The sequence below is a fragment of the Macrosteles quadrilineatus genome, unplaced genomic scaffold (assembly GCF_028750875.1).
Source record: "Macrosteles quadrilineatus isolate MER2022 unplaced genomic scaffold, UCM_ALF_1.0 Scaffold_1__1_contigs__length_201487025, whole genome shotgun sequence".
Classification (NCBI taxonomy): domain Eukaryota; kingdom Metazoa; phylum Arthropoda; class Insecta; order Hemiptera; family Cicadellidae; genus Macrosteles; species Macrosteles quadrilineatus.
Window position 1 is genome coordinate 109886104 of NW_026542594.1, and position 16180 is coordinate 109902283.

Genomic DNA, 16180 nt, shown 5'->3' on the forward strand with positions numbered 1-16180 from the left:
CTGGTTGAAGTTCGTTCGCTACGCTCACTCACCTTTAGGTTGGAGCTCGTTCGCTGCGCTCACTTGCCTTCGGGTTAGCTCGTTCGCTACGCTAACTCACCTCCAGGTTAAAGTTCGTTCGCTACGCTCACTCACCTTTTGGTTGCAAATTAAGCTGTTGTCATAAATTTAAAAAAAATAATAGTGCTGCACCCTGTTGGTAATCCTTGTAACTTTAATGCTATTGCACATCATAGAACAGAACCAACTTGTTTAATTGAAACAGCTGTTAAGATTCATTAATTCCATTTAAATATGAGTACTCATAAGGTTAACATGGGAAACTCCAGAGCCACTGGGGCGGAGCCCGAGAGTCCGATCAGAATAAAAACAACTTAGTTTTCCTATTTAATGCCTAAAGAATCAGTGTACCAAATTTCAGCCTCCTAGGTAAATGGGAAGTGGGAGAATTAGTGATGAGTGAGTGAGTGAGTGAGTCAGTCAGTGAGGGCTTTGCCTTTTATATATCTATATATATATATTAATAGGCAAGCATGTTTCTTTAAAACCTTTTTTCTCAGCTCGTGTGAATCGTAGGGAAAATCTACGCATACCGTTGGAAAGCTATTTTCCTGTAGGTGTGCAGAATCCCTTTATAAATTTAAATAGGCTCAAAGATAAGCACAAAAAATGAGTTTAAAAATTTGAAAAAATTAAAATGGATCTTATGCGTTGCTATGCTGGTTACGAAATAACAACGAAATATAAACAGAAAATCAAAACAAATGGAGGAAACTCCAATCACATGTTTTATTTACAGTGTGGGGTGAAAATAGATAAGTGAGTACATTACATATTTTTGGTCGAGTTTCGACCACTGGACGACCTCTCGTATAGATTAATAAGCAAAATAATAAAAACCAGAGTACCCTGAAATTCATTTTTATTTAAACTGATACGTATTTTGGCACTAAGGCCATGATCACAGTATGAGCTATATAAAAGTATGTAAACAAATAAAATAAATAAATAGTTAATAACATATGTTTTGAATTCATATTAAATTTTGATTAAATGGTTAATGATATTAAATGATCATGGCCTTAGTGCCGAAATACGTATCAGTTTAAATAAAAATGAATTATAACTTAACTAACTTACTAATATTATAAATCTGAAAGTTTGTGTGTGTGTGTGTGTGTTGCTCAATCACGCATAAACTACTGGACGGATTTGGCTGAAATTTGGCATGATGATAGCTCACATTCCCGATTAACATTAAAGCATATTATTATCTCAAAAATCCTTTCGGGCTCCGCCCCAGTGGCTCTGTAGTTCCCCATGTTAATCTTATGATTTTTCATATTTAAAAGGAATTAATGCATCTTAACAGCTGTTTCAATCAAACAAGTTGGTTCTGTTCTATGATGTTCAATAGCATAAAAGTTACAAGGATTACCAACAGGGTGCAGCACTATAATTGTTTTTATTTATTTATGACAACAGCTAATTTCCAACCAAAAGGTGAGTGAGCGTAGCGAACAAACTTCAACCTGGAGGCGAGTTAGCGTAGCGAACGAGCTAACCTGAAGGCAAGTGAGCGCAGCGAACGAGCTCCAACTTAAGGTGAGGGAGCGTAGCAAACGAACTTCAACAAGGACGTGAATGAGCCATGCGAATACTTATGAAGTTAAACGGGCAAAGCCCGCGGGTACAGCTAGTATATATATATATCTTACTAATATTATAAACCAGCTGTAACCCGCGGGCTTTGCCCCGTTTAACTTCTTAATTTTCAAGATTATTACGTTTGCATGGCTCAATCACGTCCTGGTTGAAGTTTGTTCGCTACGCTCACTCACCTTTAGGTTGGAGCTCGTTCGCTGCGCTCACTTGCCCTCAGGTTAGCTCATTCGCTACGCTAACTCGCCTTCAGGTTGAAGTTCATTCGCTACGCTCACTCACCTTTTGGTTGCAAATTAGCTGTTGTCATAAATGCAAAAGAAATAATTGTGCTGCACCCTGTTGGTAATCCTTGTAACTTTAATGCTATTGAACATCATAGAACAGAACCAACTTGTTTAATTGAAACAGCTGTTAAGATTCAATAATTCCATTTCTCATAAGGTTAACATGGGAAACTCCAGAGCCACTGGGGCGGAGCCCGAAAGGATTTTTGAAATAAGAATATGCCTATATGTTAATCGGGAATGTGAGCTATCATCATGCCAAATTTCAGCCCAATCCGACCAGTATTTTTCGCGTTCACTTGTCACAAACATACATCCAAACTTTCTCATTTATAATATTAGTAGGATCACAAATCCTTCCATCTTCAGTTTCTTCACTCACAATAAATCTTTAGCAAAACTAAGTCAGCTGTTATAAACTTTAGAAATATTGCTGTGCCTTATCAATACAGTCTTTTTAAATATCAAAGAAACTATATCTATAGGTACTATACAAAATTTTAAACAAATAATTTAGCATTAAAGACAGCAGACAAAACTAATATGATTATCAAAGCATCAAGGACTAAAAAATGTAATAGCAAATACAGTAGCCTATATGTTTCATTGCATCTCTGATTCTACTCTACAAAAATAGCAACAAACAACTAAATATACAAACCAGTTCTTTTAATCAGTTCCATCGTCCATTGCCTTTACATTTTCTCACTTACCATTAAGGCCAGGCGCACACAGGCGATTTTGAGTCGCGCAACAGTTGCCCGACTAAAATGTTCAACATTGTTTTAAATTGGAGTGCGCACACGAAGGAAACAGTCTGGGGACAGTCGCGCAACTGTTGCAACCGATGTTCCCGGACCCAATTTGCCAGCGACTGCTCTGCGACTGAATTGTTGCGGGACTGTCGCTCCAGGTTTGGTATCCATTGAAACAAGTGTAGATGCGCACACATGCAACTAAATAGTCGCTGTGTCGCTCAGTCTCACCCCAGGAGTTCAACTACTCGTGGTCAGAACTGTCACTAGTGTTTGCTCTCTTGTTGTGTGAAGATTTTAGAAAATTACAAGTATGAGTGTGCGTGATGAGGATTTTTGAGAAGAGGCCGACTATATTTAAAGTCATTGAAACTGTCCTTTCACAAGTCACTCACTATATATATGGGATGAACCCAGTATCTTCTCTTTTTCTTTCGCGCGCGAAACTTCAGCAACAAAGCACATACTACGGCTGTACCTATCATTGAAATCCATTCGGAACGCTGTTACGAATGTATTTCCAGCACGTCTCAAGACTAGATCCGCGACTAAAAAGTTGCCTGTGTGCGCACTCCAGCTCAACTGTCGCTAGACTTCAGAGTCTCCGAGAGAGTTGCGCAACAGTCCCCCGATTAGTCGGGCAACTGTTGCGCAACTCAAAATCGCCTGTGTGCGCCTGGCCTAAGTAAACATAGTAACAGATATTTCATTGATTTTAGAAACAAAAGAACACTGTGTACCGCTTAGTTTTATGATATATTCCTTGGTTTAATTTAATCAGTGGTGTAGCAAAACAAGTAATAAATGTATTAAATAAAGTAAATGTGAACTGAAAGCTATGTCAAGATAAAATAAGAGTATTTTGTATTACCATTTGATAATTAAATATAGTTACACATACACAACAGATTTTAGAAAACAAAAATCAACGACGTACAATTTAGTCATTGATGATATTCTTTAGTTTAATTTAAGCATAGTTTTAGCAAAACCCAATAACTAAATATACCTAAATATACATCTAAAAAAAATGTGATGTGCAAGTTATGTTAAGTTAATCTACTTTAACACGTCATGTTAAGCAGTTCAAATTTATTTAAATTAGCCTCCAAATTCATATAAAACATCTATACATTGTAATTTTCATACTGTTTCCATGAAAACATATCAATAACATTATTTTCATAACTTTACACGCTTTAAAAAATCCAAAGCAGAGCCGGAGTTGATACAGCAACATTTATAGAAGCTTTTTTTCTATAATCATTGACATAGTTTTAGGATAAATAATCCATGATAAAAGGTTAGATTAAAATAAACCTACTTCATAGTTATGGAAAATATTATATTTAATTTCTTTGTATCAGCTGTCTGAGATTGTGAAATATGCAGTTTAGCAGTTCTTCTTGTTTACATTTAAATGTCAAAGCAAATGTAAACAAACATTGTTAGTGTTCTTATCGCAGCCATGGAGACCAATCAATATTTACTTTTAAAATGTTCACCTCAGAACTTTTAAAGCCAAAGGGGCAAAGCCTACGGTCAGTATCGAAATGTGAATAGTCCTATAATGGTCCTTGGTATGGTAGCTATATTTTTGTAAAATTTAAGCCAAGTTGGTTCAGTAGTTTTTGCACCTATTAGTAACACACATACAGACAGACACCATTAGATTTTTATATAATAGTATTGATGTGAAAGTTTGTGTGTTTGTTTGTTTGAAGTTCAATCACGTAACATTCCCAATTAACATATAGGCCTATTCTTATCTCAAAATTACTTTCAGGCTCCGCCCAAATGGCTCTGCAGTTCCCTATGTTAACTTTATGAGAATTCATATTTAAAAGGAATTAAAGAATTTAGTCAGCTGTTTAAACTTTACAAGTTAGTTCTACTGTATAGTATGCAACAGCATAAAAAATGTATAAGGTTTCGCAACAGAGTGCAGCACTATTATTATTATTTTTGCATATATGGCAACAGCTAATTTGAACTAAGCAGCAACAAAAAGCTGTGATAAACAATAAGAACTGTCAAAGTAGGATTGTTTACAGTTATGTTGATGTTTTTAATTTAATGAATAATTTGTGATATTGTGTGAATGTTTGATAATTCATGTCTTTCTAATGTTTAGGTGCAGTGGTAGAACATTATGGCTATTGGTAGATGTGTTTTACTATATCATACCGAAAATTTAAAAACCAAATTTTATCTAACTGTGTCCTCCCCCATTGCAAACGCAAAGCTTGAGTATAACTGCATTAAACATTTTATACTTTGCCAACCCCGTACGAAGGACGGGTAATCTGCTAGTAAATATATATAGCTGCAATTTTTGACAACCTTGTGTTACCTACAAACTAGAAAGCGTCATCTCGGCTACTCTCAGCCAGTGTCCTACCCCTTGTCTATTGTCCCTTCTAGTATTGCGGGTCTGCAGTATTCACCGTATGCAGGAGCTTGGACGTCGTGCAACAGCGCTGAGCTATATTGGACCTCGTGCAACAGTCAAATATTTATTGGACGTCGTGCAATTGGCAGCGGCTTTGGACGTCGTGCAAATGATACTTTTTTACAATTATATAGTGTGCTGTTTCACGACGTCCAAAGCTTGTAGAAAGACTATATTTTTTGCAGTTGCTTTTGGGCCTCGTGGCACTTGGACGTCGTGCAACAGTCAAATATTTTATATTGGACGTCGTGCAACAGTTTAAAAATTATTTTTTGGACGTCGTGACACTGAATAATATTATTGGACGTCGTGGCACTTGGACGTCGTGCATCACTCCCGTTTGTTACAGTGGACGAAATACTTGTCCCGTTCCGGGGGCGTTGTGGATTTTGTGTATTCATGCCAAAAAAACCAAAGAAATATAGCATAAAAGTACAGTGCTTAGCAGACTCAAGGACATATTACCTAGTAAATGCATACATTTACACCGGAAAGTAAGCTATTACCGTAATACACATGGTAAGACCTGGCTCTGGGACCAATTTATCTTTTCATTTTGATGTCCCTAGAGGCCAAAAACACTGTCCGTTTAAATTCATATAGAGTGGTGGTAAAAAGTCCCGGGACGGCTTAATATTTTTTTAACCGTTACAGATGGAGATATACAAGTTGGTACACTGTTACTGGGCATAAAACACTATTTTACTACAACTTCAATGAGCTGCTACCACTTCAGGGGAACGGCCCACAAGGAGTCGAATGAAAATCTTAAATAGAAGCATAGGTTGATATGCATATCAAACTTACATAACAAATTTGGAAATTGCATTTATTTCATACTAAACTACATACTGTATTAAAATTTCACACCAAAACACTTTTAAACCCTCCCTGTTGCAGCCAACCTAAGTACAGTAGAACCTCTTCGAACTAATTGGGACCAGGGGTAGTTCGGACTACCTACTGAATAGTTCGGATTACAGAACATATTGTTGTTTTTACATAACAATAGCTAAAATATGGCTAAAATTGATCAACATCATTTTGGGAAAAGTGAAAAAATGTTTTATGAAGTAAAATACAGTGTTTATTTAATGCAGTAGTAAACATGGTGTATAAACAGTACTGTAAATTAAATACGTATACAATAAAGAACTGCTGTACTGTGTATAGAGTACAGCGATGAGGGGTTCGGATTAGTGGACGTTCGGATTACGGGGATTCGGATTAAAGAGGTTCTACTGTACCTGTTAAACTAGTGCTATTTAAAAAGGGAATAATTTTGGGATATTTTTAAGGATATATTTTAGTGTAAATCCAATCAAGCAAATAGAAATTCAGTTAGTCTGTAGGTTTGCTGCGAAGGGGTTATTTAACTTTGCATTTGCTTGTCTATGTATCTCTTAGACTTACTCTTTCTTGTGTATTTCTACGGTATGGCTATTGTTTAGGATTCTTTATTTCTGGGAACTGGAAAAGAGTCCAAACCCAGGTTTTGTTTACAACATCCTAATTGATGGCTCAGTGGCAACTGAGACGACTTTGGATTAGAAAGTGAACATAAAAACCACTTAGCTGTCCAGCTAACCATGTTGTCAAAACATCAGTATGAACCAGCTCTGTTGTATTCAAATTCAGATCATTGATGCCATGGTTCTAAGCTGTTGCAGTTCCAAATGAACCATAGATTAAATTCTACTCCATTCTTCATATAAATGTTATGAACAGCACAGACATTGATTCCTTGTACCTTGAGAGCCAGTCTGACAGCTTGAGCCGCAGTGTTGACAGCGTGCTCCAGGTGGGAGCAGTGTTGTCGCAACTCGTACAACTCCACCTCGTGTTGGCACTCCTGTACCTGGCGTGAGTGCAGCAGTTGTCGCAACTGTTGACTCTCATGCTGCTCTGTATGCAAGGCGGCTGTAGCCCGCTCCAAGCGGTGTTCCAGCGTAGCATTGGCTCGTTGCACTTGCTCCATCTCTCTGAAAGACTCCTTAACATTGTTGTGGAGCTTAGAGATTTTATCAATAATCTGCAAAAAAAAATAAAGTTAGATCTTAATAATTGCCGTTAGTTATGTAGCAAGGACTGCCATATGTTTCTGGAATCTGCATAACAAAATTTTAGCTTCAGGACGAGATAGTGAGATCCTGTTTTATCTTGCTGTAAATAAATGATTTTATGATAGTTCAATTCAGTTAAATTATCACAGAAATTCATTATATAATGATTGGGAAAGCAAGTTGGTCTAGTGGTAGAGCGCATGGGGGACTTTGGTCCCGAGTTTGAATCCTGCCAATCACCATTGGTTTTTTCAAAGTGATAATTTTGCAACCTCTCCTGAAGTACTTTAGTGTACAACACAATCCCAGGCTAGAGTCTTGTCAAAAACAGAATAAAATGGTTGAGGTTCTGAAGTGAATTTTTGACATCGATCACATAAGACCAATAGATGGAGCACATTGGCCGTGACTTGAAGCCAGTATTTTTCACTGATCTTAACTAAGATGGCGGCTGCCGGCTGTGATGAGCCCTAATAGCGGGCGTAACTAATTAAATGTTAGTTTATATCATTGATATCCTTGACAATACGCCTTTGTATTATTACTAATACAATGACCTTCAAAATATGCTTTTAATTTGTTTTCTAGTGTTGACCGTTTCTTATAAAAAGTAAGATTACATAATTAACAACAAAAACTTTTTGGGCAAAAGAAAAATTCTGAAAAGCTACAAATTTATTTATAATATATGTATCTATATCGTCTTAAAGTTTGATAAAGTTCTGGCATTTTGTTTACAATGTATGAATTTTCAAAGTCACATGATAGTTTCTGAAACTTTTTAGACAACTCTCCTTTATATTTTGACTGTCATATTAATTTTTGTGAAAGAGCTAAAAAATATTAATTTTTAGTTGTATACAAAGAATAAAACAAAGAACATTTATATTTACTCCACTCTGTGTTTTTCTAATTAGTTTGGCCTGACAAATAATATTACATAGAATACTATACGAAATACTGAACATACCGGCCACCTTGAAGCTATTGGCTTCAACAAAGGAGAAAACACATATTAAATAATCCTACTAATATTATAAATGAGAAAGTTTGGATGGATGGATGTATGGATGTATGGATGTATGTTTGTGACAAGTGAACGCGAAAAATACTGGTCGGATTGGGCTGAAATTTGGCATGATGATAGCTCACATTCCCGATTAACATATAGGCATATTCTTATTTCAAAAATCCTTTCGGGCTCCGCCCCAGTGGCTCTGGAGTTTCCCATGTTAACCTTATGAGAAATGAAATTATTGAATCTTAACAGCTGTTTCAATTAAACAAGTTGGTTCTGTTCTGTGATGTTCAATAGCATTAAAGTTACAAAAATTACCAACAGGGTGCAGCACTATTATTTCTTTTACATTTATGACAACAGCTAATTTGCAACCAAAAGGTGAGTGAGCGTAGCGAACGAACTTCAACCTGGAGGCGAGTTAGCGTAGCGAACGAGCTAACCTGAAGGCAAGTGAGCGCAGCAAACGAGCTCCAACCTAAAGGTGAGTGAGCGTAGCGAACGAGCTCCAACCTAAAGGTGAGTGAGCGTAGCGAACAAATTTTAACCAGGACGTGATTGAGCCATGCGAACGAGATAATCTTGAAAATTAAGAAGTTAAACGGGGCAAAGCCCGCGGGTTACAGCTAGTAATAGAATAAAATAAAGCAAACACAATTTTTCCTAAAACCAAAGGTTTCATGTAAAAATGAAGTTAGTAGTCCTCTGGCATCACAGGCAGAGGGAACACCTTGAGAGCGGGCGGGGTGAAAGTTCCAGAAGCTGTCTTCACTGTGACGACTCGAACTGTTCCATCAGCGCCAGGGTGAGTGGAGACGATGCGTCCAAGAGGCCAGGTGAGTGGAGGTGAATTGGAGTGGATGAGCACCAAGTCTCCGGTCTTCAAATTCTCATGAGGGGTGGTCCACTTGGATCGCTGCTGGAGGGAGTGGAGATACTCAAGCTGCCAACGCCTCCAGATACGCTGGTGAAAAGCCTGGACAAGCTGCCACTGACGAAGACGATTGAAGGGCACTTCAGATAGGTGAGGTTCCGGCAGGGCAACTAATGGCGCTCCGATGAGGAAATGTCCAGGGGTCAGCACAGAAATTTCGGAAGGGTCTGAACTAAGAGCTGTAAGAGGGCGCGAGTTTAGCATTGCCTCTACTTGAATGGACAAAGTTTTAAATTGGGTCAAAGTTAAAATTGTTTCACCAATTACCCGTTTCAGATGGTATTTTGCACTTTTAACGGCACTTTCCCATAAGCCACCTTGATGAGGTGCAGAGGGGGAGTTGAAATGGAAGGTTATTCCTTTGGGGGTAGTGAAATGATGAATATTGTCCTGCGAATCAGGTGTAAGGGTGGTTTCCGAGTTTACACCCACAAAGTTGGTTCCGCAGTCAGAATACAGATCGGAACAGAGTCCACGTCGGGACACAAAACGTGTGAGAGCGGCAATGAAGCCTGAGGTGGTAAGATCGGTGACTACCTCTATATGAATAGCTTTGGTAGCCATACAGATAAAAATACACAAATAGACCTTAATCTGTCTAAGAGCTTTGAGACTGCAAACGCTAAATGGTCCGGCGTAGTCTACGCCTGTAGATGAGAATGGATGAGTAGGATTGACCCGATGAGCAAGCAGATCGCCCATTAGAGGGATTTTGTTTCTTGGTTTATTTTTAAAGCAAACAATACACTTAAATATGCGCGAGCGGATAACGCTCCTGGCCGATAGAATCCACACTTTTCGGGCGAGTAGTGATTGAGTTAGTTGCGGACCTGAGTGCAAGTGTACCTGGTGGTAAAAGTCTATAAGCAAATTCACTACAGTATGAGACTTGGGTAGAATAATAGGGTGACGTATGTCATGAGCAAGGGAACAATGTGACAAACGACCACCGACGCGTATGAGACCATAAGGGTCGAGGAAGGGGGTGAGTTTCTGTAATTGTGCAGAACAGGTTGAGCCTTTGTTCAATAATTTAATATCCACACTGAAATGGAGTTTTTGCACTAGTTTAAAAATTGTCACTTCCGCTAGATTTAATTCACTGAGTTTTAAGTGTCCAGAGAGTTTGTTTTTAGACCTGGAAGAGTTTATGAATCGTAGTACATAAGCTAGCACACGGGTTAGTTTCAACCAAGATGAGTATTTCGACAATAAGTCCCATTCTGAAGGTGCGACTGTTGCACTAAGTACGCTAAGAGAAGTTTCTTTAATTTCGTCCGTGGGAGTGAGTTCAGACGGAGAAAAACATGAGGGGGGCCAGTTGGCCGCAGGGAGCTGTAACCATGGTGGGCCAGTCCACCATAAGGGATGGTCAATGAGAGATGAGGCTAGGATTCCTCGTGAGGCACAATCAGCGGGGTTTTCCGTCCCTTTTATGTGTCGCCACTGATAACTGGGAATGAGTTCTTGCACTTGGGCTACACGATTGGCCACAAAGGTCTTTAGTCTATAGGGAGGGGTTTGTAGCCAAGTAAGAACTACAGATGAGTCACTCCACAATATAGTGGTATTCATAGTAAGAGAGTTAAATTGTTTTTCACAATAGTGCACTAGTTTTGATAAGAGGTGAGCTGCACACAATTCCAAGCGGGGTAAAGTTACCTTTTTTAACGGGGCAACACGAGTCTTAGACAATATTTGTTTCACAATGACTGTTTTGTCACTAAGTTCACACCGGAAATACACTACCGCGGCATAACCGCATTCCGATGCATCACAGAAACCGTGAAGCTCGATATCAGAGGAGTGGGCGAGCGGAAATGCTCGGGGGATCTTAATTTGACCGAGGTGGTCTTTAGTGTTACTAGTGAACACATGCCACTTATGTGCGAGATCAGGAGGGAGAGGTTCGTCCCAATCAAGACCTTGAGTCCATAGTAGTTGCATGAAGCATTTTGCTACCATGATTAATGGGGACAAAAATCCACAGGGGTCATATAGTTTGGCAATAAAGCTGAGCACGGAGCGCTTAGTCAGCTTTTCAGACGGGGGGTTGAAAGCGTAACAGAAACAGTCTTCGTCAGGGGACCAATGGAGGCCTAGGATGGAGTACTGGGGAAGCTGAGCGTCTTGCAGGAAACTTGGAGTCTCTAGATGTTCCGAAGGAAATTTTTCTAGAAGAGCAGAGGAGTTGGAGGCCCACTTGCGAAGTTCAAAGCCACCACGATGTAGAAGTTGGATAAGTTGGTCCTGTAGTTCAAGAGCAGCCTCAACAGAGTCAGCACCCGTGATAATGTCGTCCACGTAGGTGTGATGACGTAGAGAGTGAGAAGCCTGAGGGAAGGCATCACCTTCGTCTTCCGCTAACTGCATTAAAGTTTTGATAGCAAGGTAGGGGGAGCTGTTCATGCCGTAGGTGACGGTAGTAAGTTGAAACGTAGAGATTTCCTTTGAAGGGTCGTCACGCCACAGAATCAGTTGCAACTTTTGATCGTCAGGGTGCACTTGTATTTGGCGGTACATTTGCCGAATGTCACATGCAAACACAATTTTATGAGAGTGGAAGTTCAAAATTACGTCACAAATGTCAGTTTGTAATTTACGTCCTGTCAAAAGAATATCGTTAAAGGAGTGACCGGAACTGGTTTTGCTACTGGCGTCAAACACTGTCCTTAAATTGGTCGTGCTAGAGTCCTTCAGCACCCCATGATGAGGTAGAAAGTAGTGTGGGTGTATGTCTTTAACAAAATCTAGTTTTGTCATATGGCCGAGTTTGATATTCAGACATGAACGTCTTATACAAGTGTGAAAAATGGGGTTAAGCTTTAAATTTCTGCTCAAGAGACAACAAGCGCTTTTCAGCAATGGGCCTAGATTGGCCTAGAATGGAAGGGTCCGTCTTGAACGGAAGTTGCACAACATAACGACCTGATTGATCACGAGAGTGTGATTTTTTATAGTATTCATCACAAAGAAGCTCTTCCTGTGACTTAACCTGGAAGTGAGGGGGTTCCTCCTGTTGCCAGAAACGTTGCAGGGAAGAGTGTAGTGAATTATCACTAACAGAGAGAAGAGAGATCGCAAATCCTGACACGGGTTCCGAGTTAGTTGCACAGGGAGCTTTACCCATCAAAATAAAGCCAAGATGAGTACCTATCACATGAGGCATGTGCGTGCCGAGGGAGTAACTTTCATGAGTCCAGAGGAGGGGTAGCAGAGAACTACCTATAAGCACGTCAATGCCACCAGGCAAGTGAAAAGTAGGATCAGCTAGAACATAGGGCTTGATTTTTGTTAGCACTTCCGGTGATATAGGGGTGCGAGGTAAGTCGACGGAAATCTTATCAAGAATATGGAATTGATGGTCAGTGGCTATTACTCGACCTGAGAGAGTTTCAAGATTCAAGTAAGTTGACCCTTTAGTACAGGAAGCCGTTTGAGAAAGACCAGATATTTTGAGTTGAGAAGACTGGCGTTTTATATTCAGGAGATTGGCAGCGCGTTCTGAGAGCAGATCACACATACTGTCAGTATCTAGTAGAGCATGAAACACATGAGAGATACCCTGAGGGGAAGTCAACTTGACCAAGGCAGTGCCGAGTAATACAGTATAATTACCCGAAGTAGTACATGAGTTATTTTGGGCAGAATAATTGCTTACATCCGCGACAGTGGCGGAGATAGAGGCTTGTGAATTAACAAAGTCATTTTTCCATTTCCTGAAAACAAAATCCTGCAACAAGTGACGTCCTTGTCTTATTTGACATTTCTTTGTAGTCACTTGAAAACTCCATAAAATACTCCTCCAGCATTTCTTCAGGAATCACTTAGTTTTTGGACAATTCTTAGCTTCGGTTCAAGCAAATCTGTGTGATGACTATGAAAAACCTCAAACTTCAAGTAACTTATTAGAATAACCCCCCCCCCCCCTAAAAAAGGAGCCACAAAAAGCTTTCAACAACAAAAGATTCCTGGCAAATCTAACAGAGGACTTTGAGGACTTTTGACAAGTGACTTTGAGTTACTGCGACTCACAATCTTTCAACATTTGCTGGTGTACAAAGAGTTTTGTGGCACCCACCGATTATTTTTTAGGTTTAAGCGTTTATCCTAAATAATTTTACCCAGTTCACCATTGTTTTCCAATCTGGAACAGTGAAGGATGCAATGTGGTCCAAACAATCTCCGGGTTTTTGCACAAGAATCACTATATTAAAAATATGTTTCCACATCAAAATCTCAGTGTTAATAGCCTCAGGCATAATATTTACTAAAATGGCTTAGTTTAATTGATGTTATAAGCACAGCTATTCATTCATTGTTGCTTTACTTATAGTGTGACAACAAAAGAAAATTGGGGAGCTCTCACTGCCTCACCTTGTACATCCATTATATGTTGATAGATGTATACATGACGTGTGCGACATAACAGCTAATAGACGTTGTAAAGATGTCATCAAATAATTGTGTTTTACTTTCAATGACATCTTTACAACGTCTATTAGCTGTTATGACGCACACGTCATATATACATCTATCAACATATAATGGATGTATATACCATGTCTGCGTCTGGATGTTCATTTGACATTTTAACGCAGACATCTAATAGCCACATATATATATACGTAGACACCAGATTAACTTAGTATACTTGATCTAGACTTCAAATCGACGCCGTGTGCTGTCTGAGTATTTATAATATAAAGATAGCAAATTCATTATCACATGAGAATGCTTATTAAAAAAGCTTATTAGTTAATGTTATTTAACAAATAGTATATGAGATGACTCAAGTGGAATATTAAATATTTAAATTTTGAATAGTAAAAATACAGAGTGTTGAAATAAAAGTAAACTGTGTTGTATTAAATCAGAAGAGAAAATAAACATCATTGAATAATAAACATAACAGGTTGCTATGGTGACAATTAGCTTCATTATGTTCATAACATTCTCCCCCACTTAATTTAATACTTTTAATACATCACTGGAGAGCAAAGTCCTTAAGACAGGATGGAACCTTGTGTTGTCTGGAAGGACGAGTTGATTTATTTTCTTTTTGTTTGCCTGGTTCTGTGGTTTGAGGGTCATCTATCAAATCAAATCAAATCAAATCAAATCATTTATTCAGCCAGAATTAACAATATACAATTTGTATTGGCTAAGTCAAAATCAAACAAAAGCTGGATTCATATACTCAAGAACTATTTACAAATATACAATCTTATACAATATACAATGGTGCAGATTTATATATAAGTATTTGCATCACTATCAATGGAACTGAGTTTAGATGTGAATTCTTGGACGCTATAACAGTTAAACTTAATTAACAAAGATTTTAATTGTCTTTTAAATTTTAACAGGTTTGGTTCAAGTTTAAGAAAAAGTGGAAGTGAATTAAAAAGTGTTATGCCATTGTACAGTAAGTGTTTCTTGAAGAAGGTTGTTGAATGTTTAGGAATAGGTAATGTGTGTGAATTGCGCAATGTGTATTGGTTTTTTACAGAAAAATCAAATTTAGAAAATTCCTGTTTCACAAATGTTAAAGATTCAAGAATGTAAATGGATGGGAATGTCAAAATCTTTGAACTGAAAAAATATTGTCGGCAGGATTTGCGCTTTTTTAGAGAGAAAATTGTTCTCATAGCCATTTTTTGGAGTTTAAACAACATTTTAGTTTGCTGGCACTCACATCCCCATATAGGAACGGCGTATGCTAAGTGGGGATAAATGAGCCCATAGTATGCCGTCAACATTATCTCCAGATTCTCATTGTTCCTGAGGTTACGTAAAACGAAGATACCAGAGCTGAGTTTTTTTGAAATGTATTTAATATGGTCATGAAATTTAAGATTCTCGTCTAAGATCAATCCAAGGAACTTGACATTTGGTGTAGGGTGGACCTCAGTTTCGTCAAGAAGGAGACTAAACCCACTGTTTGATCGGTTTGAATGATTTGATAAGCGGAAGTTAATGAGCTGTGTTTTGTCTGTGTTGATTTTCAATAAACTGTCGCCAAACCATTGAATTATAGCGTTTGCATCCAAAAAACTAATTTGTTCCAGATTTAGAAAATTGGAGCTAGAAACTGAGAGAGAGGTGTCGTCGGCGAACAGGGATAACTTTGAGGAGGTTATGCAGGAAGAGAGGTTGTTAATAAAAAGAAGGAAAAGGACTGGTCCCAGGACGGAGCCCTGAGGTACCCCCCTAGCAACAGGATTCTCAGCAGAAGGGTAGGCTCTAATGCACCCAGCCTCATCAACTGCCCTTATTTCTACGTATTGCCTTCTGCCACAAAGGAATGACCTGACCCAATCTAAGGCCGCTCCTCTTACGCCCACATTACTCATCCTATCGAGCAATAAGTTATGGTCCACTGTGTCGAACGCCTTGCTCAAGTCGAAAAACAAACCAGCCGAGTAGTTTGCAGCATCTAATTCACAAACCACCTCATTTATCAGTTGAAACATGGCTGAGGTAGTAGATTTACCCTTAGTAAATCCATGCTGGTTTCCGGATATAATATTATTTATTGTCAAAAAGTCCCATAGCCTAATCACCATGATTTTTTCAAATATCTTTGAAAATACAGACACAACTGATATGGGCCTATAGCTGTTGCAGAGCTTTGGATCTCCCTTTTTATATATAGGCCTGACCACTGACACCTTCAGCGCATCAGGAAATGATCCACTGGTGAATGACATATTAATTAAATGGCATAGAGGTTTTACCAGATATGATGCAACCTTTTTTAGTAAATATGGAGATATTTCATCAGCCCCTGAAGACTTTTTGTTTTTTAAGCCTTCGATGATATTTAAAATTTCTTTTTCGGTAGTTGGATGTAGAAAGAGTGAATTAAAATATTTCTTATTTATATCTGTATTTATGGATGAAGCTGCCTATATATTCTCTTCTCTTAGAGTACCGTCTAGTTCTGTTGGATGTCTAGGTATCCGTCTTGGAACAACAGAACTATCTTGTTCGTTGTGTGTTGTAA

At 38.6% G+C, this 16180-nt stretch overlaps 1 protein-coding gene across 1 annotated transcript in view; it reads right to left on the reverse strand.

The window, feature by feature from the left end:
• The window catches only part of LOC128983076 (cilia- and flagella-associated protein 157-like), a 74787-nt gene that overhangs the window by 18795 nt on the left and 39812 nt on the right, over positions 1–16180 (reverse strand). The window contains exon 8 of the mRNA XM_054402233.1: positions 6907–7188. Within this exon, the coding sequence (XP_054258208.1) occupies positions 6907–7188 (282 nt within the window). The remainder of the gene's footprint in view (positions 1–6906; positions 7189–16180) is intronic.